The sequence below is a fragment of the Ursus maritimus genome, unplaced genomic scaffold (assembly GCF_017311325.1).
Source record: "Ursus maritimus isolate PB19 unplaced genomic scaffold, ASM1731132v1 scaffold_2, whole genome shotgun sequence".
In the NCBI taxonomy this organism is placed as follows: Eukaryota; Metazoa; Chordata; class Mammalia; order Carnivora; family Ursidae; genus Ursus; species Ursus maritimus.
This window is the reverse complement of record NW_024424452.1, coordinates 86,986,837-87,010,287: the sequence shown is the minus strand read 5'-3', so window position 1 is coordinate 87,010,287 and position 23,451 is coordinate 86,986,837. Positions and strand designations below refer to the sequence as shown.

The following is a 23,451-nucleotide window of genomic DNA, read 5'->3' as shown; positions in this document are numbered from 1 at the left end:
GGGAGGAACAGATGAAAGCCCCAATAACCCCTACTCACAATGGTCATCCAACCCGCCCACACTCACCATCTCTGGCACTCCAGCAAGACCACACCCTGGGGACCTGCAGACCTGGGTTTTGCATCCTGGCTCTTCCACTTACCACTTATGTGAACTTGGGCAACTTATCAATCCCTTCTGCACAGTAGTTGCCTCTTTTGTAAAATGGGAATGACTGCCTCTCATAGCATCGTCCTGGGTGTTGCTGGACGACATGTATAAAAGCATTAGGCACTGGAAACCAGCAGGTGCTCAAGAAGTGGTGATTGTTACTTTACCGTAATTTCCTCTCCTATGTTGCTTGTCCAGTGCATTCCATGTGGGCAACCTCCCCTCTTCTCTATGTAACTGGCACTTCTGCTTGACAAGCCCAGGCACAGAATCACCTCGCCTAACACAGTACCTAACATGAGCCACAAACTCAATTAAAGGTTTGTGATAATGGCGACTGTATGAGAAATATCCACAGAAACCCCCAGAGAATTAAAGCAAAGGGAAAATGTTCAGTTCCTTCCTTCCCTCCCTCTCTACAAAGACACCCAAGTTGCCTATTGTTCCAGAATTACTGGAGGGCTGAAAATAGGCTCCCTTTCCCATTACTAAAGAGCAAGATGCCCTTTCTTAAAACTTACCCAGGCATTACTCAGTGAACATTTTCTATTATAGTTATCACTACTCTTTAGAGTGAAAATATCACTTTGAGAAAACCAGACTTAATCAGATGATTCAAAAAAAAATAAGATGATTCCAAGTTTTATTGAATATGTTTTACAAATGAGCATTTTGATTGACATATCCAGGTACTTACTACAAATCAGAAAATCAAAACTTAATTTTAAAACCTAAAGCAATCTTCCTACTCCTAAAACCTTATAGAATAGTCTTAAGTTTCTTTCTTCCAGTACTTTCTTTTCTTTTTTTTTTTTCTTTCTTTCTTTTTTTTTTTTTTTTTTTGAGCAAGGAGGGAGTGACCCATCCCATCACAGGTGAGAGCGGAAGACATCAATGTCAATTTTGTTTAGTTTAACTTCCAACACTTCTTGCCGTCATTTAATGACACCTGGCTCAGGCTACCATCTCTTCAGAAAGAACCTAAGATACTGTGTTTTTCGTTTTTTGTTTTCCCCAGATCCTCCCATCCTCCCATTCCAAAGCTCCACCAGGACCACCACGAGGATAAGTGGAAAATATATCAGACTTAATGCCAGAAAATATGTTCAGATCAAGACAGTGGTACTTCCTAGCTGTGTATTAGAGCAAATCAACACGTCTCTAACCTCATCTGCAAAATGAGAACAGTAGAACCTACCTCCCAGGATTGTTTTAAAAACTAAAAGAGAAAATATGCAAGTGTAATTAAAAATTATAAAGCATCACTAAAATGTAAGATAGCATTATTATTCATGTATGAAGAAGGTTCATTCATTTTTCAAGGAATATTTATGTGGCAAACTTTTTGCTAGTCATTAATGGTACAAATAAATTTTATATATATATATATATCTCATTTGCCCTTGAGATCTTACATTGCAGCAGGAAAGAAACAAGAGAAGGTGGAGAGGAGCGTGCTCTGATGTGGCTATGGGTGCTAGGGAGCCAGACAGAGCACTTGCACTGGGGTGTGGAAAGTAAAGGTATTGGGGGACTTCTTGGGGAGGTGACACTGGAATTGTGTCACTACAAATTCAAAGGCAAGGAAACGAATCCAAGTCACTCATCTGTGAGGTGGCCCACATAATCCACAGTCCTGGGCCCCAAGTCAGTTCAAAGGCGTCCCAATCCCTTAAGGCAGGGTTTCTCAGACTTGGTACCACTGATACTTTAGGCTGGATAATTCCATGTTGGGGGGCTATCCGGTGCATCGTAGAATGTTTGGTATCATTCCTGACCTCCATCTACCAGATGCCAATAATACCCCCTTATCTCCCAGATTTGAAACCAAGAGCATCCCTGCACACTGCCAAATGGCCCCTCAGGGGCAAAACTGCCCCCAGTTGAGAACTACTGCCATGAGGTCATGGAAAACCAGTGTAGGTGGTTCTAGAAGGAATGGGAGATAGTAATTAAGTTCAAAAGGACCCACGTGAGGGATAACAATAACACCACACACATTTATATAATGCTCTGTAAAAACTGATCTTGGGCAAGTAGTTCAAACTCTCTGAGTCTCAAGTCCGCCAGTTCTTTTTCTTTCTTTTCTTTTTTTTAAAATGATTTTTAAGTAATCTCCACACCCAACATGGGGCTCAAACTCACAACCCTGAGACCAAGAGTCGCATGCTCTACCGACTGAGCCAGCCAGGGGTCCCAGGTCTGCCAGTTATTAAATGGAGATAACCAACTGTAGCTTGCAAGGGCTTTGGGAGAACCAAATGAGATATTCAAGCATTAGAGGTCTAGGCATTCACTCTTTTGGGGCAACTGATAAGAGGAATCTTAGCAGGATGCCCCCTCCCCCAGCTCCTGCCACTAATCTTCACCTGTAAGAAGGACAAGGAGGGTAGTTTGAGCATATACTTTTTTGGTTACAAACATGGGGAATACCGAGGACTGTGCCAGGACCTGACACGGCCGCTATCTAACTCGTCCTAACAAGCACTGGTTTAGTGAAGAGACCCAGAGAGTTGTGTCGTGCCCAGGATCCCACAGCTAAATAAACTCAAAAGCCTCAGCCACCACTCAGGGCTGACCTTCATCATGCCAATGCTTGTCTGGATTGTGAGTTTTTGGGGAAATGCTTTCTGTATTCTGTGTTCCGTAGTTTCTTATAGACATACATGACCAGATCAGGAAAAGTGCTCTGCAAATACTGGAAAGGTTCTCCAATTCTCGACCTCATCCTGAAATGAAACATAATTGTATTAGCATGGTTGCTCCCAGGTCACCTTCCCCCTTTATGGCATCTGGGCCCGGAGACCTCTTTGCTCCGTCAAGTTCTAGAGCAGAGCAAATAAGGACTTTGGAATCCGACAGAACAAGATTCATCTCCTAACAACTCTTCAGCTAACTGGCAACTTAATTTTTGTGAATGCCGGTTTTGTGCCCATAACATGGACATGTGCAGTTCCACAGTCTCTTACCTACAGTTCCAAAATCCAAAGGAGCCCTGAAAACTGCAAGTTTTTTGTGAGTTTGCAGCTACCGTTTTGGGCAACAAAAGCTGATTTCACTAACATGGGTCTACTTTTACAGCCTAAAAGTAGACGTTTACAGCGCTACATTCACCTTACCCAGGTGCCCAGTCCCCTGCATTGCGTCCCATGACGGAGTCACTACCCTTCTGTTCCAGAGGGCTCAGCAAAAGCTAAGAAGGAAGAGGAGAGCCTGCCAGGCACGTCCATCATTCATTGTAAGACCCGTGTGTTGGCTCTTTTCCAAACTGAGGGAAGGAATTACTTTCCATTTCATCAAAATAAATTTTCTTCTTTCTAACAAATAGCAGATACGAATTTAGAACGGAATTTTTTTAACCATCCTCATTTCGTATATGACTTAAAGGAACAAATAATACTCACTCTTTATTTTTTTCTTCATTAATATGTTCTCCCAAATTCCGGATGAACTTTAGCAGGTCACTCAGACTGTCCGTATAAATATGCTTTTTATTTCTATAAAACTTATTCATTTCATCCATAACATACTTGTCCATCTAAAACACAAAACATTATGCAAAAATATGGTAGCACCAGACTAAACCCTCATGCGATGTTGATACAAAGAGGCAAAATACAAATTTGAACATATGCCCAAATTACCACTAATTAACAAAGCAACTTAATAGAAAGAAACAGATGGAGGTAAATACTGTACCGGGATGCTAACTGTATGTGTCTGGGTGTGGGATCGTAAGTGACTCTACGTTCCAGTCTCTATTTTCCAAGCAAACTTTTCATGAGAAATTAAATATATTTCAACATGGTTTAGGAATTCTTTGGCTACTATCCTAGGAAACTTGCTCATCCTACTACGCAGTATTTTTATCCTTGTGGCCACCCGTCCAAGCTGGTAATTGATTACATGTCCCCCTTGAAGAGGATTCGTTCAGACTAACGTCAGACCTAGCAGCCACTGCCAAAGTGAAGTGTGGTTGTTTTTGTTCGGTGTTGTTTTGAATTCTATTTCCAAAGGGTTCATGTTTCTCCTTGCCCCTAAGTGTCCCAGAGAAGCTTCTCTCCAGTCAATGCCTCTCTCCTCGTGCGTGCACCCTTGTCGATGGCTGTCCTATTTAGAAAGCGTGTCTGTGTGGCCGGACGGGGCGGCCTGTGGAGAGAAGGCAGCAGCATACACTGGAAAACTTCGCTCCTCCATGCGGCCGCAAGACTGGACGTCTGACCGTGACATTGGGCAAGTCACAAAAAGCCACAGAAAATCAAAGTCTCACAGGGGAACTAAAAGATAAGACTTGAAGTCTGTCAAAATTCAATATAAGTCAGTGAAGTTTAGGGGAAAGAACTGATGGATTGGGAAACGAAAGAATACGCGTTCCCTCTTGGTTCTGCCGCTCGCCGCCTCTCCGGGCCTGGCTCTTTGAGGCCGCACGCCTGAGTCTCAGTGCTGTGCCAGGAAACGAGCTGCGGGACTCGATGGCACGGCCGCTCCCTGCAGCAAGCGGCTTTAGCGCACGGCCTCGGCAGCCAGGCTGCCCAGCTGCAGGTCCTGGGGCTGGCCCTGGACTGCCGGAAAAAAAGATTTGTCTGTGCCTCGTGGGCCCACCTGTGGCATGGAGGTAATGAGCTCAGAGGCTGTTATACGGATTAACTGTGGAAACTCTCATAAAGTCCTGGGAACTATAACTGCCGTATAGTCAGCTACAGAATTGTCCGCTGTTACTGTCATCTGCTTTGGTTTCAAACTTCTCTGTTTCTACAAGTGTAAGTTTCAGCTGAAGTTTGTTGTTGTTGTTGTTGTTTTTAAATTTTATTTATTTGAGAAAGAGAGAGCGAGAGAGGGAGAGCACGAGCAGGGGGAAGGGGCTGAGGGAGAGGGAGAAGCAGGCTCCCCACTGAGCAGGGAGCCCGACACAGGGCTCGATCCCAGGACCCTGAGATCATGACCCGAGCTGGGGGCAGATGTTTAATGGACTGAATCACCCAGGGGCCCCTTAGTTGAAGTTTTATAGACATTCATTAGCAGAGTCATGGTGCACCCACTCCGTGCCGGGAATTCAGCAATGGACAAGACAACGGACAGTCTCTGCCTGGGTGGAATTTACAGGGTAGCAGGAAAGACGGACGCAAGGCAGCAATTATGAGTGTGATGTATCATCTAGAGACAAGCGGGGGAAGGAAAGCAAAACGAGACCCAGAAACAAAGAGGTGTGGGAGAAGCAGTCCTAGATCAGGCATAAGATAAGGCTGCTGTTGGTCTCGGTCAAAGGGCTGAGGATTATGGATTCTCCCATAGTGCTTTGCACAGTCTCTGGGCTGCCCAGCATGCATCACACAGGCAAAGTTTCTGTGGGCCTCTCGGCCTTCCATGGCCCATGCTGTACTCTGCTTCACATGCCCATGGCCCTGCGTGGGTCCAGCAGGTAACTGGTACTTGACAGACGGCTGCTAAGTAATAATAATGAAAGTTCGTGGGGGGCGCCTGGGTGACACAGCTGGTTAAGCATCCAGCTCTTGGTTTCGGCTCAGGTCATGATCTCAGAGATGAAGCCCTGCCCCAGGCTCCACACTCAGCACAGAGTCTGCTTAAGATTCTCTCTCTCTCTCTCTCTCTCTCTCTCTCCATTTCCCTCTGCCCCTCCCCTCCACTCTTACACACACATACTCTCTCTCTCTGAAAATAAATTAAATCTTTTTTTAAAAAAATGAAAGTTCTGATAGCACTGACTAGATCAAGATGATGACTGATTTTTCGTTTTACTATATTCCGTTCATGTTGGGTGGACCCTTTCCTGAAGAGGAGGAATTTGAAAGATCACCTTTTCTTCATGGTGTGTCTTGTCGGGCAGAGGGTAGATGTGTGCACGGCTGCTCAGACCGGGGCTGTCCAGACAGCAGAGGCAGCCGATCTCTCCCTGGACCGAGAAGCCTCATGGTGGAGCAGCTCGCAGGGGTTAAACTCATTTAATCAGCTGCTCTTGTCACAACAGTAATAGGATTGTTGGCCAGGCCTCTCTTTGAGCCAAGGGTGGAGGGAAAGAGCCCTAAGAAAGGAGAAAGCTCCTGGGCTGGGACGAGGCCATCCTAAAAAGGAGTCTAGATCAGAGTCTGTCTGTCATGAGGGCCTGGCCTCTGAAAGATGGAGCAGGGACCCAACAGGGCAGAGGGGGACTGGGATGGGGAGGAAGGCAGGAAAATCACCTCTTCCCCCCCTTGGTTGAGCAAGGCCAGCAATATAAAAAAAAAAGTTAGAAAAACTAACTTAACACATTACACAAATCCTCATTCCTAGAATAATTTCCAGACCATAGGAACTGTTCATACCTTGGAAGTCCACCAGGTAAAACTTCTGGAACATTCAGATTTTTCAGGTTGCAGAAGCTGGACAATCCTGCTTTCTTCCAACCGCCTTTTAATGTCAGATTCATTTCCCACATCCCTAAGGGTCCTATAGCGGCTGAGGATGACAGAATTAGCATGGTCATACCACTCGGCCCTCTCTTTTTCAGAAAGAAATCAATGTTACAATTTGTTTTTTGATAAAAGTAGTAAAACCACGTCTCTAGAAATTCTGCGTGATGGGAGAGGCAGACAGGCATCTTTTCCTCTCTCTCTCTTTTTCTGCTCTTCAGAAAACAAAACCAGAATCCAGAGAGGTTAAGTCACTGCTCCAAAGACACACGGCCAGGAAATGCCAAGCTGAGGGGAGAGCTGGGGTCTGTTGGTGCCTAGCCTGACTCCTTCCTACCCCACCCTACTGCTATGGTTAACATTATGTGTTAATTTGGCCACAAGGGGCCCAGATTAAATACTATGCTAGGTGTATCTGTGAGGTGTTTCCAGACGAGATTCGCATTTGAACTGGTGATCGCAGAAAGGCAGGTCAGCATCCCCAGTGGGAACGGGCCTCATCTAACCCACTGACGGCCTGTCTAGAGCAAAAGAGGGAGTTCACCCCTTCTTGTCTGGTTTTTTCAGCGGGGCCATCAACCCTCTCTTGTCCTCAGGCCTCCCAGCTCTCAGGCCTTCAGACCCCTACTGGAATCCACATCATCAGTGCTCCTGGCTCTCAGGCCTTTGGATTTGGGCAGAATTACACTGTGGGCTTTCCTGGGTCTCCAGCTTGCAGGGGCAGACTGTGAGAATTCTCAGCCTTAATACTGCATGAACAATTTCCTTGAGAAAAGGAAAGAAAAGAAAAGAAAAGGAAAAGAAAAGAAAAGAAAAGGAAAGAAGGAAGGAAGGAAGGAAGAAAGAAAGAAAGAAAGAAAGAGAAAGAAAGGAAGGCGCCTTGGTGGCTTAGTTGGTTAAATCATCTGGCTCTTGATTTTGGCTTAGGTCATGATCTCAGGGTCCTAAAACAGAGCCCCATGTTGGGCTCTGGTCTCAGCACCGCATTTACTTAAGATTCTCTAAATAATAAATAAATAAATAAATAAATAAATAAATAAATAAATAAAATCTTTTTAAATAAATCAATCTATATTTATATTTATCATTTGGATACACTATATATATATATATGGTATATATATTAGTGCATATTAGTGTATAGTGTATATTAGTCATGATGTATATATCATGTCTCCCTTCTGGAGGCCTGGAATAGGCAATCAAGTTTTACTTACTTCTCCCAACTCCAAAAGAAGGGATGACCCAGCAGGCCACTCAGGTGCCCCTGCACGTTGTCTCCGGGGTTAAACAGCTCACGAATGAGGTCCCGAGTTTCCTCATCTGGAGAAAGTTCAATCACCTCTTCATTACTTTTTGTCTTCAGTGTCTCAAAAGGGAACGCTCCCTTCCTTACCACATAGAGGACCAGCCGTCCAAGGGCCTGCAGGGAAGCCAGAAATCAAGCCAAAGGCGTCTATGAATTATCACTCTGTATGGAGGTGTGGTGCAGGTTACGACCAAATGGGAAGTGGGAGAAATCTCGAGGTATCCACAGGCTTGTTAGGGAGAGAAGGCACAGGTTCTGCATGGAGAACGCCTCAAGTAGGGTCCCCACAATTTAGGTTTATAAGGAGCAAAAGATAATCCTAGGCCAGAGTTGTCAGGGCAAACTGCTTAGAGGAAGAGGAATTTTTTTTAATGTAAATTTTTTTTTTTTTAAGATTTTATTTATTTATTTGACAGAGAGAGACAGCAAGAGAGGGAACACAAGCAAGGGGAGTGGGAGAGGGAGAAGCAGGCTTCCTGCGAGCAGGGAGCCCGATGCTGGACTTGATCCCAGGACCCTGGGATCGTGACCTGAGCCGAAGGCAGATGCTTAACGGCTAAGCCACCCAGGAACCCCGAGGAAGAGGAATCTGACCTAGACCTTAAAGTATGGATCAAATGTTGATAAACAGAGGAGAGGAAAACTGTTTTCAACAAAGGAAATGCCAGGATTCTGGCTGGAAACTGGGACTTTGGGTTGGGACTATGTCAGATGGCAGATAAAGGAGCCAGTCCAGGTCCAGTGGGACATGGCAAGCCCCAGGAGTTAGGCTATGACAGGGAAGAAAGGCCAAGAAGGAGGCCAGCATAGGCACTTCCTACAGCAGGTAAGGCACCAGTCACGGAAGCAGCTAAAATCTAGAGCATTTTAGCAGCAAAGGCCAGACGTGGATGGAGAGCTCTTGCCTCGGGGTTGAACGTTCTGCACCCTGGAGAACCCCCCACCCCAGGACAAAGCTGCCCAGACAGGGTCAGAGTCAATCTGGGAGCTTTGGTCCGCAGGGGTCAGGCTCTGTTTCTGCTGTCTCCTCCCAGGAGAAACAGCTGTTTCAAGCTCTTCACCTTTGCGGCCAAGAGCAGTCTCTTCCAAGCTGGGGATCAATCCCATCCCTCCCATGGGTTCCAGAGGGCCTTCATATCTGGCGCTCCTTGGAGTTTAACATACAAGTTTGAACAGAATGGGAAAAGAAATCCCATTTGCTTTGTCTTCAGGCAGGAAATACCTCCTGCAGGAATTTTGGAGGTCATTCGGACCTACCTCCTGGGGGTAATTTTAGAAGAGGTGTGGCATGCTCAATTCATTTACTGTCTAGCAGGTGGCAGAAGAGAGCGAGCCAAAGAGATGCAGAAAGGAGCCCCGGCAGCCCAGAGAAATGCCCTTGTCTGCAAGGGGGTGAAGAAAGTGAGCCCCGAGAGAATGCCTTGAAAGTTAGTTAGAAGAGTTAAAATAGAAATGATGTCTAATTGGCCATAGGAAATAAGGGAAAGAATGAGAGAAACAAGGAAGCCGAAAGATGGAAAAGAAAACCAATGGTAGAAATTACCTGTAGATCTCTCCTGATTTCCTGCGGCTCTCCAGCCCACTTGATGCTTTCGTTAAAATCTGCCAGGCAAACAGCATTCTTGGAATCTAAAGGATAATTTGTAGAGATGCAGTGAATATCGTCTCTCTTCATGTTGTAATTAACTAACCACGTACCACAGTGCGCTACCATCTCCGAGGAGGCAGTAAGAAAGCCTGTATCTGCGTGGCTGTTTACTCCTCGAAACAGCCACGTGTGTCACCTGAACTATGAGGTATCTGCCAAGGGCAGGATTTAATTTCATTTTTTCGAGGTCTGGGGGTGGGGAAGGATGAGGATAAATTTAACCAGTTACCCATTCAGGCAACTCCTGGCGGCAATGAGCACAGATTTATAAAGGAACTGCTGGCAGGAGACACGCTGACTTCCTCAGGCTCAATAACAACGAACCAAAGAGACTCCAAATTCAAGAGCAGCTCGCCACGGCACCGCACTCCATCAAGCCCACCAACCACAGCCCCCACGACGCTGTGAACAGTTACCACGGGTTAACCGTGTGCCTGAAATGAGTCACTGCCTCCTTGCCCTCCGCAGAGCCGCTCTCCCTTAAAGAAGCCAGGATGCATGGATGGGCGAGGTCAGAAACAAGATAAAAGGAGAGCAAGTCAGTGATCTGTCCTTGAAGAAGCGGCTTCAGCTTCTGGCTTGAAAGAGTCTAAGAAAGCAGGGGCGCCTGGGTGGCACAGCGGTTGGGCGTCTGCCTTCGGCTCAGGGCGTGATCCCGGAGTTATGGGATCGAGCCCCACATCGGGCTCCTCCGCTGTGAGCCTGCTTCTTCCTCTCCCACTCCCCCTGCTTGTGTTCTCTCTCTCACTGGCTGTCTCTCTCTCTGTCAAATAAATAAATAAAATCTTTAAAAAAAAAAAAAAAAGAAAGAGTCTAAGAAAGCAAACACGGTAACTCCGGACAGTAGGACAGTCAGCACAACTTATGGCCAATTAGACTTAGACATCAAAGTTGGGTGGAAACCCACAGTCTAACAAAAACAAACCCATTAAATTATTCAACAAGGGTCTAGCGAGGGGAAAAATGACAGTGAGGGAGGAGAACAGAGCACAGTGGCCCCGTGGAATTTTGAGTCTCTGAGCAAGGAGATAGATACTGAGAGAATGTAAAATTAATTGCAACTTTATTTTTTTTTTAAAGATTTATTTATTTATTTCAGAAAGAGAGAGATCAAGTAGGGAGAGGGGCAGAGAGAGACAAGCAGACTGTGCGGAGCGTAGAGCCCCAAGTGGGGCTCGATCCCAGGACCCTGAGATCAGGACCTGAGCTGGAGGCAGACACGTAACCAGCGGAGCCACCCAGGCGCCCCTAACTGCAGCTTTAAAAATGCTAGCCAGAAGTGCAGGATGCTCCGGAAGTGTCTAACAAGAGCCACATGGCTGTGTGTGGGAGAGAAGTCTTCCTTAAGGATGGACCTTAGACAGATCGGTAGAATTCGTGTGGGTGAATGGAACAGGGAAGAGAGAATTCCAGATAGGAATTCCCAAGGCAGAAAGGAACCTGAGGAATTCCACTTGGACAGAAAGGAGGCCCAAGCGCCGGGAGAGGAGGGATGAATTTGGAAAGTAGCCTGCCATGCGGCTGAAGGGGCAGAGGGTGCAGATTGTAAACCAGAGACTGTGTTCAGCTATTCAAACTAATAAATCCCCTTCACTGTGTTAGCCACTGTGAGTTCTCTGCTACTTAAATTTGCAAGTGCCTAATGGAACTCTTCACATCTCTTCTAACACTTGATTTTTTTTAACGAGCCCCAGGCTTTACTTTTATTTTTAGATTCAATCGACACCGTTAAGGTGCGATCAAAATTTTAAACTCTTACACTTAGTTTCTGCACTTACGGAATCGCAGACAGCTAACAGTTGATAGGCAGAGTTAGGATAAAATTCGGGCACTCCACCCCACTGTCAGTGAATCAAGAACCTCTTCATCCTCACTCCCACCTGAGCAATATCATCTAAGATATTTTTAATTAAAATTTTAAATGAAAAACATAAATAATTTTTCATTAAAAATTCTTAAAAATAACACATATTTAGGTTACTTAAACAATTAAATTTTTTTGTTTATTCTTTGCTGCTTATAAATCACTGTTTTCTTCCAGGCTCTTTCTCTCCTTCCTCATGCAGACCCTCTAGCAGTTCTTTCATATATGGTCTGTGGGTAGACAGTCTTCCTGGATCCTTAAATGTTTAAGTAATGTATTTCAACAAACGGTGCTTAGAAAAACTGGACAGCTACATGCAAAAGAATGAAAATGGACCACGTTCTTACACCATACACAAAAATAAACTCTAAATGGATTAAAGACCTAATGAGACCTGAAACCATGAAACCCCTAGGAAAAAAAAACAGGCAGTAATTTCTTTGACATTGGCCATAGGAACATTTTTCCAGATATGTCTCCTCAGGCAAGGAAAACAAAAGTAAAACTAAACCATTGGGACTACACCAAAATAAAGAGCTTCTGCACAGCAAAGGAAACTATCAGCAAAACGACAAGGCAGTCTACTGAATGGGAGAAGATATCTGCAAATGATATATCTGATAACAGGTAAATATCAAAAATGTATAAAGAACATATGCAACCCAACACCAAAAAACCCAAATAATTCAATTAAAAATGGGCAGCGGTCCTGAACAGACATTTTTTCCAAAGAAGACATATAAATGGCCAACAGACACGTGAAAATTTTCTCAACATCACTCATCATCAGGGAAATGCAAATGAAAACCATGAAGAGATATCACCTTACACTTGTCAGAATGGCTAGAAGCAAAAAGACAAGAAATAATAAGTGTTGGCAATAATGTGGAGAGAAAGGAACCCTTATGCACACTCTTGGTGGGAATGTCAATTGGTGCGGCCACTGTGGAAAACAGTACGGAGGTTCCCCCAAAAAGTTAGAAATAGAACTACCATACGATCCAGTAGTTCCACCACTGGGTATTTACCCAAAGAAAACAAAACCACTAATTTGAAAGTTATATGCACCTTTCTGTGCTGTGGAACACTGGTTATTTACAATAACCAAGATATGGAAGCATCCCAAGCGTCCATCAACAGATGAGTGCATATATATAGATATAGATATATATATATATATAACAATATTACTCAGCCATCAAAAAAAAAAATGAGATCTTGCCATTTGTGACAATAGGGATGGTCCTAGAGAGTATAATGCTAAGTGAAGTACGTCAGTCAGAGAAAGCCAAACACCACATGATTTCACTCATGTGGAATTTAAGCAATAAACAAAGTCGGGGGGGGGGAGGACAAATAAAAAAACAGACTCTTAAATACAGAGAAAGCCAAACACCACATGATTTCACTCATGTGGAATTTAAGCAATAAACAAAGTCGGGGGGGGGAGGACAAATAAAAAAACAGACTCTTAAATACAGAGAACAAACGGGTGGTTTCCAGAGGGGAGGTGGGTGGGAGGATGGGTGAAATAAAGGGGATTAGAGTACACTTTTCATGAGGAGCACTGAATAATGTATACAATTGTTGAATCATTATATTGTACACCTGAAACTAATATAATACTGTATGTTAATAATACTTCAATCAAAAATATGTATTTATTTTGAATCGTGTGTGAACAATCATAATTTGGCAGTTGTCCAGTCCATTCTGGATGCTTTAACAAATTACCGTAAACGGGTATGGCTTAAACAACAGAAACTTATTTCTCATGGCTCTGAACAGTGGAAATCTGAGCTCAGGGTGTCAGCAGCATTGGGTTCGTGGTGAGGGCCCTCGCACTGGTGTATAGATAGCCATCTTCTTTGCTGTATCCTCATACGGTAAAAAGACAACTAGCCAGCTCTTTCGATAAGGGCACTAATCCATCCAAAGCAATTCTGAGAAAGAACAAAGCTGGGGGTATCACACTTCCTGATTTTAAACTATATTACAAAGACCTAGTAATCAAAATCATACAGTACTGGTGTAAAACCAGACACACAGATGACTGAAACAGAATCAAGAGCCCAAAAATAAACCCACACATATGCAGTCAACTAATATTTGACAAGGAAGCCAAGAATGCTCAATGGGGAAAAGACAATCTCTTCAAAAAATGATGTTGGAAAAACTGGATAGTTACATGCAAAAGAAATGAAAGTAGACCCCTATCTTATGCCACTCACGAAAACTAATTTGAAGTGGATTCAAGACTTAAATGTAAAACCTGAAACCATAAAACTCCTAGAAGAAAACATAGGGAAAAAAACACCTTGATGTTGGTCTTGGCAATGATATTTTAAATATGACACCAAAAGCACAAACAAAAGCAAAAAAAAAAAAAAAAAACCAAGTGAGACTACATCAAACTAAAAGCTTTTGCACAGCAAAAGAAACCATCAGCAAAATGAAGAGGCAGTGTATAGAATGGAAAAAATATTTACAAATCATGTCTCTGATATGGAGTAAATATATATAGATGAAATTCATTCAACTCAATAGTAAAGATCAAATACTCTGATTAAAAAATGGTCAAATGAAGAGACGTTTTTCCAAAGACGTTAAAAGACCCAACAGGTACATGAAAAAGTGCTTAATATCAGCAATTATCTGGGAAATGCAAATCAAAACTATAATGTGGTATCATCTCACTCATCTGTTAGAATAACTGTCAAAAAGACAGGAGATAACAAGAGTTGGTGAGGATGTGGAGAAAAGGGAACCCTGTGTATTGCTGGTGGGAATGTAAATCGGTGCAGCTACAGTGGAAAACAGCACGAAGGTTTCTCAAAAAATTAAAAATAGATAAAACAGAAGTGTATCTGAAGGAAAAGCCATCACCACCTCGAAGAGCTTTGTGCACTGCCGGGTCATTGCAGCATTATTCATATTAGCCAAGACAGGGAAACACACTGTGTCCACTGACATGTGAGTGTATAAATAAATGGTGGGATATATTCACAGAATATTGTGCAGCCATAAATAAGAAGGAAATCCTGCCATTTATGACAATACGGATGAACCTGACGGCGTTATGCTGAGTTTAATAAGTCAGAGAAAGACAAATGCTATGTGATCTCACTTATATGTGGAGCCTAAAAACACCCTGAACTCATAGAAGCAGAGAGTAGGTTAGGGCTTGCCAGTGGTAGGGCTGGGGGAAATGGCTAAAGGCAGCCAAAGGGTACAAACTTGCAGATGAATAAGTCCTGGGGATGTCATGTACAGCGTGGTGACGGTGACTATAGTTACCAACACTGTATTGTATACTTGAAGTTGCGAAGAGAGTAGATCTTAAAAGTTCTCACCACACACACGATGGTAACTATATGTGGTAATGTGGCAGCTAACGGAACTGTGGTAATTATCATCACATCGGATACCTTAAATTTATACAATGTTACACATCAATTGTATCTTAATGAAGCTGGGGAAAATAAAAAATGTGTTTCTGATTATGAAAAAAAGGCACTAATGTCATTCACGAGGGCTCCATACTCACGATCTGATCACCTCCCAAAGGTCCCATCTCCAAACGCCATCGCACTGAGATCAGGGTTTCAACCTGTGAATTCTGGGGGAATACTAAGATTCAGCTGTTAGGTTCTCTCTCCTCAGCTCCTTTTTGTATTCAGGATGCTGATGAGAGAAGTCTCTTACCAATCTGATTCTGGTTTCTATGTAGGTAATTTGTTTTCTTTTGGGAACTTTTGAGGTTTTCTCTTTTTCCCTTGATGTTTTGATATTCCTTTAAGATGTGACTCAATAGGGTTTTTTTCCTCACTTACCCTCAGCTCTTGGTGAGTTTTTCAGTAAGAGAACTATATCTATCTTTAGCTCTGGGACATTCTCACTTTTTTTTTTTTTTTTTCAAAATTGCTTCAACCTCATTTTCTTCTTCCCTCTGGAATGCCTATTAGGACTTCCGGATCTAAATCCTGACTTCTAAACCTTTTTCCCTATTCATCCCTTTATGCTTTTCTATTATTTCCTAGGAAAATTTCTTGGGCAAATCTTCTAGCTTGCTAATTTAATCTCCAAGCCAGTCTTGAGTTTTAAGCTTTTAAACAATTATATTTTAAACTTCCACATTCTCTATTTGGTTCTTTTCACAATGTTTATCTTTGCTTCTTGGATGAAATAGCCCATCTTTGTTCTCTGGTTTTATTAATTATACTTACTTTAAAGTACTGTGGTTACTCCAGACGGCAAACTAAGCAAATACCCATGTCCTAACCCCTGGAATCTGCAAATATTACTTTATATAGTCACACACACAAAAGGACTTTGCAGATGTGATTAAGGATCTTGAAACAGTGGGCGCCTGGATGGCTTAGTCAGTTAGACATCCGACTCTTGCTTTAGGCTCGGGTAATGATCTCAGGGTCGTGACACTGAGCCCCGTGTCAGGTTCTGTGGTGAGCATGGAGCCTACTTAAGTTTCTCTCTCTCCTCCCTCTGCCCCTCCCTGCTCACGCTCTCTCTCCCTCTCTAAAGAAAAAAAAAAAAAAAGAGAGAGAGAGAGAGAGAGAGAATCTTGAAATAGGAGAGATTATCCCAGGTTAGCAGGTGAGTCCTAAATGCAATCACACATATCCCCATGCAAGGGAGGCGAGGGACATCTGACAACAGAAGAGAAAGCTTCCACAGAGGCAGAGACTGAGTGATGCCACAAGCCAAGGAATACTAGCGGCCACCAGAAGGGGGAAGAGGCAGGGAACAGGGTCCCCCCCCCCCCCCCCCCAGCCTACAGAGGCAATTTGGCCTTGCTGACATGTGATTTGGGGCCAGCGGAACTGATTTCATACTTCTTGCCTCCAGAACTATGGGAGAACACATTTCTACTCTTGTAAGCCACCAAGTTTGTGATCATTTGTTCCAGCAGCCATAGGAAACTAACACACTTTGCGTCTAAGTTCTTCTATTTCATGTCTCTTTCATGGTATCAGCACCTCATAAATATCTTCAGTGATTTGACTGCAAGCCTTACTTTGCAGTTGAGAATCCCTGATGCCCTTTGAGTTGCTTCTGTTAATGCCACTGAGCATGGGGGAGAGATGGAGGCAGTTGTCAGAACTTCTGCTTTGCATTTTAGTCAGTGAAACTTGGGGGTAAGCACTTAGTAGGGTGCTTTGGCAGAAATCTTGTGGATTTGACTGCTCTTTGTTTCTCTTGAGATCATTAACCGCCCAGCATCTCAAGGAGTAGCCCTGTCTGCAGACAGACGGGCCTGGGACAGATGCTTGGTCTGTGCGGAATGCACAGGGTGTGATCTTCCTAGTTTCTACGGAGGCAACAATCTGCCCGCTAGCTGGTCTTCTGTCCTCTCCTGCTGCTGGCTTCCAGGCCTCCTGGGTGGTGTTTCTTTGCACTGTTCCCACTCCCATGAGTAATATTTAGCTGTGGCATTCTGCATTTGTCCTGGGCTCCTGTGTCCTTCTCTAATCCCAGCCTATCGTGTTCAGTCTCTTTACGATTCCTCAAAGATTTTGTTCTGTAAAACTTCTTTTGTTATTTTGATCTCAGCTAGGAATTCATTTAACAATCTTCTCCTATCATTTTAGGGATTTAATACAAGGAATAGTCTGTAATACGTGTTAGGTTCACCACCGGAAGGCCAAAATAGAGTCAATTCTCAATTCTCTATTGTTCGAGCTTAAGAATAGGAGAGGTGGTGCCAGAAGTGCCAGAAAAGAGGTAGTGACAAGTAATTTTCCTTTAGCACGCGAGACGTGACTCTTTTGCATCAAGATCAGCATTAGAACTGGGAAGGACGCCGCCCTCGGCTGCATGTTGAGGACTCTGCCTCACTCTGTAGAGCTGTACGTATTTCTGGCCTTGGTCAGTCTCCCCAACAAAGTTGCTTAAAACCAGGAAGGAGTGCCACCAGCACCTGTCCTCAAACTAAAAGCCGATGCCAGGTGTACTTTGATGTCTACCTACTTCTTTCCAGGTCTTGTCCAGGACCTTAAATACCGTTCTCTGCCTTTCAATACCTGGACCCTCTTTTCGTCTTGTTCCCCTACACCTACCTTGAATCTCAGTGCAGTCTGTAGGAAGGCATCTATTTCTGCTCAGCCCTCTAGACAAGTACCCGGCCTTTGCTGAGCACCTACAACATACAGGTAACTTGTCTAACGCACCGCACTTAGACCTCCTAACAACCTTATGAAGGAGGTATTACTTACTTTAAGTGAGGAAACTAGGCTCACAGAACCAGGTGACTTGTTCGAGGCCGCAAAGCTACGAAGTGGCAGGACGAGGCTGCAAGCCTCCCTCCACGTGGCTGAAGCCGAAACCCCTGCTGCTGCACCACACGGCCTTGCGGGACTTCACATTAGCCCTGCTTCTTTCCTTTATTTATTTATTTATTTATTTTATTTATTTTTTTTTTTTAAAGATTTTATTTATTTATTTGACAGAGATAGAGACAGCCAGCGAGAGAGGGAACACAAGCAGGGGGAGTGGGAGAGGAAGAAGCAGGCTCATAGCAGAAGAGCCTGATGTGGGGCTCGATCCCAGAACGCCAGGATCACGCCCTGAGCTGAAGGCAGACGCCCAACCGCTGTGCCACCCAGGCACCCCTGCTTCTTGCCTCTAATGCTGCTTTCATTTACTTTGTTTTTGGGTGAGGCCCGTGGGTGCAGACTCGTTCTCCCCACTTGCAGTCTGTTTCACTCGTTCCATCTTATCCTCGCTGCCCAATTTTGACCTCGGTTTTGCCATTAAATTTCACAGTGGAGGGGCGCCTGGGTGGCTCAGTCAGTGAGGCGTCTGCCTTCGGCTCAGGTCATGATCCCAGGGTCCCATGATTGAGTCCCACATCGGGCTCCTTGCTCGGTGGGGAGCCTGCTTCTCCCTCTGCCTGCCGCTTCCCCTGACTGTGTGCTCTCTCTCTCTGACAAATAAATACATAAAATCTTAAAAAAAAAAGAATTTCACAGTGGCTACCATCTTGGCTGAAGGAACACAGCTTCAGGATTCTCTGACTTGCAGGCTACTTTAGGAATTCAAATTTCTGGAGCTGACCCCATCCAAGACATAACCTTCATACTTATATTTGCCAAACGAAACAGAGATTGGCCTGGTATTTCACTGGCATCTGCGACCTCCCTGTGGGGTAAGGGTTACACCTGGTAGCAGGAGAGCCGGCACTGTAACTACGACTCTGTTACATTAATCCTCAAACTGAATAATCCGCATTTCCTCTACTCCTTTCCTACCTATAATGAAAATCCTTTCTTTTTGTAAATAAAGACCCCGTGATTTCTGAGAGAAGACTGGGGACTCACCTATGAAGATGTTCTGTGGGTGCAGATCCTGGTGAGTGTATCCACACCGCAGATGTAGTTCTTCAACAGCCTTAAACACAGATAAGAGGACGTTTCGGGCAAACTCATCTTCCTCATTTTCCACAGCCTCCCCACGGTGCGTGGTCAGGTGTTCCTCCAGTGTCCGCTCACAGAGGGCAAGACACACATACAGACAGCCCTTGTGGCTCTCACTCCCATAGAATGTCACCAAGTCACTGTTTGCTCGGCTGCTCTGCAGACAGGAGACTTCCTGTTGTCCACGGGTGCTGCCTTCATAGAACCGCTTCACAGCTACTTCCTGCCCTTCGTAGAAGCCAAGGTAGATGCCCCCTTCAGAAGTGTCAGCAATTTTATATTCTTCATCAATAAAGATCTTGAGGTTGCCAATCATAGGGCGGTATATTCTGTAGAGATGTTCCAAGGCCTTCCCCCAGCGTGAGCTCTGAGGCTTCCAGTCTTCAGCAGGAGGGGGACAAACTTCTCTGGCTCCGTAAGAGAGAAGCAGCTTTACAAGGGAAGGGTCATAGTTGCGCCTCGCTATCATCACCAGATCCCCACAGTCCGTGCTGGCGCCTTTCTCGCATAACAGTTGAGCAACGTCCTTCAGTCTGTGTTGGACGGCCAACAGAAGCACTGTTTTGCCCTCCCTGTCTGTATCATCAATCTCTATATGTTCTTGTTCCAGAAGCATCTGCACCAAACCCAAGTGCTTCTTTTCCACTGCCAGGATCAGGGGTGTCTTCCCTTCCTCTCCCCTCACATTGACATCAGCCCCATGGTCCAGCAGAAGGCGAGTGATGCCCTCCAGATTTCTATCATCAGAGCTCCTAAATGCATAGATCAAAGCATTTCTGCCCATATTGTCACAGGCTTTGACATCTGCCCCCATCTCATCAAGGAGGATCTTCAAGACATCTACATGTCCATTTTCAGCAGCATCCATTACAGCTGTGGTCCCTCCTTTTCTAAGCCTCTTTTGATCCTGCTTTGTCCTTCGACTCAAATTCACCTTTGCCCCATTCTCATACAGGAATTTTAAGGCTTCCACTCTACCATTCACAGCAGCTTCCATGAAAGCTGTGAAGCCATTAGCATCACACTCATTGACATCTGCTCCTCTAGAAAGGAATAGTCTGAGCAACTTCACATTTCCCACAATCCCAGCAATGATGAAGGGAGTGGCCTCATTCTTCTTCTTCAGACAAGGGTCAGCACCATAACGAAGCAGAAGATCCACCATGTCCTCCTGGTCACCTTGTACCGCGTTATGCAAAGGTGACCAGCCCCACTCGTCCTGGAAGTTGACATCAGCCCCTCCTTCCAGCAACTGCTGTACCAGGTTGATGTTTCCGTCTTTAACAGCTTTGATTAACTTATCGCCATCGACTGATGTCCTCCCATTGCTGGAGGGTGTGGGTCTCTCCTGAAGACTGTTATGGCTCTCGGTCTCCATGATGGTAATTACCACTGGCTACACCTCTGTGCCTTTTCTTTGAGAAAATGAAAACTTATCTCCTTGGGACTTGATCAAAGAGACATGGAGCTCTTTGAACTATCAGGGTAAACAGGGATTATCTGGCTGTGGACCAACAATATGAGGAAGGAAATACTCTTGCAGTCTTCTGATAGTCCACCTGGAGATGAGCTATTTTGTCATTTTATAATAGTGAGAAAGCATTTGAATTAGAAAAATTAATTTTACTAGCAACTTTTTCAAAATACATCTACTTATTTATATAGAACTATTTACTATAGAATATTATGAACATATATAAATTAAAAACAAGAAAACTATTACACTGTAGTCCCACCACCCAGAAATAGACATTGTTAAGATTTTAGGGGACACCTGGGTGACTCAGTCGGTTAAGCGTCTGCCTTTGGCTCAGGTCATGATCCCAGGGTCCTGGGATGGAGTCTGGTATCGGGCTCCCTGCTCGGTGGGGAGCCTGCTTCTCCCTCTGCCTGCCGCTCCCCCTGCTTGTGCTCTCTCTCTGACAAATAAATAAATAAAATCTTTTTAAAAAAAGATTTTAGTTTTTAGTATATTTCTCTTTTTTTTAAAGATTTTTATTTATTTATTTATTTAGAGAGACAGAGTGAGCAGGGGGAGGGGCAGAAGGAGAGGGAGAGGGAGTCTCAAGCGACTCTGCGCTATGCACGGAGCCCGCCACAAGGCTCCATCTCATAACCCTGAGATCATGACCTGAACCGATAACAAGAGTCAGATGCCCAACCACCTGAACCACCCAGGTGCCCCTATTTTAGTATATTTCTATAAATTTTTAAAAAATAGTTGAGATCATGCTATGAGGATACTGTATAAATATCCTGCTTTCATTTATGGCCATAGTACAAATAATTTCCTGTTATCACAAAGTCTTTTAAAACATTTTTAATGGCTATGCAATATGCCACCAGTTACTTCATTGCCCTATTACCGAACCGTTTTTAAGAACAATTTTTAAGAACAATTTTTAAACAAGATTTTTAAAGTTAGAATTTTTTTTTTAACAATTCTAAATAATGTTGCAGTAAATTTAACTTCGTAAAGCTGGTTTTCGTATTGATTTCTTATGATAAATTTCCAAGTATTGAATGACTGGTCAAAGTGTAACAGCATGCCAACAGGTCTTAAGTGTTAATTTGTTTCAAGCTCATCCACTCTTTGCTTGCTGACCTAAGTCCCTTGATCTGTAGCAGAACTAACTTACTTCCCTTGAGATTTGCAGACCACTGGCCTTGAGGAGGGAAGGACCAAACTTTCCCAGAAGATAAGGCCTGACTACATTCGGGAAACAGAGGCCACAGATGCCAGCCTGACTGTTTAGGGTCATACAGACATATGACTAACTGGTTGGGCACTTGCCACTCCTGCACGCATTTCCCACCTAACCCCACCCTCTTTCCCACGCCTTTCCCCCTAAAACCCTCCTGCTTCCCCTAGGATGGGGGAGATGGTCTTGGAGACATTAGTCTGCCATCTTCCCAGGTTGCCAGCTTCCCAAATAAGACAACCTTCCCTTTTGAGCAGCTAGCAGCCAAACCTGAGTTTGGAACCAGTTCTCTGTCCGGTAACAAAAGGATATCATTGTTTTAAAAATTCTCAACCTATGTTAATAAATTTCTTCCAATGTCATATTAACATATTCTCACTAGAAATAGATGGTCTCTTAAAAGAAAAGAACCCTCATTTATAGGGGGGAAAATGTGCTTTGTGTCAATTTGCATTTCTTATATCTATTTGCATTTCTTACACCTCTCGGTGCATTTGCTGGCTCTGTGCATGTCTTCTTTATGCATATGTGCTTGTATTCAAAGTAGCATAGAGAAGTGGAAAGAGTTTGGACTCCGCCCTCACAAGATTAAAGTTTGAACCCCTGGTCATTTCACTTCAGATTGTTACTTTCTAATTGTGTTAACATTAGGTTATTCTCAATTTCCCGTTCCCTCAAAAGGGGGCAACAATAAATACATTCATGCATGTAAAGTATGGCAAATATGAGGCATTCAATAAATGCTAGACTTAATAACGTCCCTTCATGAAAAACAAAATCCAGCGATTCCTACTCTCGCCATCCATGTGCATACACACACTACCCAAATAGGGGAGCCGTGTTGAGTTAGTCCAACTGCCCTCCGTCCGATGTGGGCAACAGAGCCGCAATTCAGGCATCAGACAGCACCGAACTGTTCCTTGCAGATTTGTAAAACACCTGCTACAGAACCCGCAAAGCGCCCCATTTTCGGCAACAGTCTCCAAGCCCCCACCCTCAGAGATCTAAATCGATTGTGCTACAAAATCACAATCACCTGGCAATGAAACCTTTGAGACACACGTTTGCGCTCAAAGTTCCTGCTACAACAGGCGTGAGCCAGGCTGGTCTAAATCAAGGAGCAGAGAAGAGAAGGCAGTCGAAGAAACCCCCAAGTGGAATACCTGAGTGCAGAGACCGCCAGCAAGAGCGCCGTGGGGCACAAGCCTGCTTTCGGTTTCGAGTTCTCGCTCTCCGCAGCGGCGCTGGACAGAGCGAGCCGGCCGGCTTAGGGACCCGTGTGGACTTCCGCGGGGGCGGGGGGCGCTCAGCACCCGAGAGCCGCGGCCAGCGCTCCGCGTCCACGCCGCCCGCAGCACACCCCCTTCCCTCTCCAGAGCCCCAGCCCAAGGAATCCCTCAAAGGGAACGATTTCTCAAGCTACCCCAGCTCTCCTCTTTGCGTCTCTCTTACCTTCGACCCAGACGCCCCGGGCTCTTCCGTGAACAGCCTGCAATGGGCAGATCGCGGGCGGGCAGGAAAGCACTTCCTCTCGGCTGTCACGGAGTCAGCGGGGCGGGGCTGAGAGAGGGAAGGAGCGAGGCAGGCGCGGGGAGGGTAAAGCCGCCGCCAGGCCGACCTCCCCTTTAACCCTTTGCAGGACGGCGCGAGGCCTCAGCTCTGCTGCAGAGGGTCGATCTGAAGGCCCACGCCTTCCCGCCCTTGAGGCTTCAGTCCACAGCTTCACGTCTCATCTTTATTTTTATTTTTTTTAAGAGATTTTATTTATTTATTTGACGCAGAGAGAGACAGCCAGCGAGAGAGGGAACACAAGCAGGGGGAGTGGGAGAGGAAGAAGCAGGCTCCCAGCGGAGGAGCCTGATGTGGGGCTCGATCCCAGGACTCTGGGATCACGCCCTGAGCCCAAGGCAGACACTTGACTGAGCCACCCAGGCGCCT

At 44.7% G+C, this 23,451-nt stretch overlaps 1 protein-coding gene across 1 annotated transcript; it reads right to left on the bottom strand.

The window, feature by feature from the left end:
• Positions 1-776: 776 nt before the first annotated feature.
• RNASEL (ribonuclease L) lies at positions 777-23,065 on the bottom strand. Its single transcript, XM_008701121.2, is given in 8 exon segments — positions 777-2,769; positions 2,771-2,879; positions 3,555-3,688; positions 6,471-6,603; positions 7,775-7,980; positions 9,410-9,495; positions 18,716-20,381; positions 22,966-23,065. Coding segments are annotated over 7 exon segments (2,193 nt in total). The 5' UTR covers positions 20,190-20,381; positions 22,966-23,065; the 3' UTR covers positions 777-2,718.
• Between the last annotated feature and the right edge of the window lie 386 nt (positions 23,066-23,451).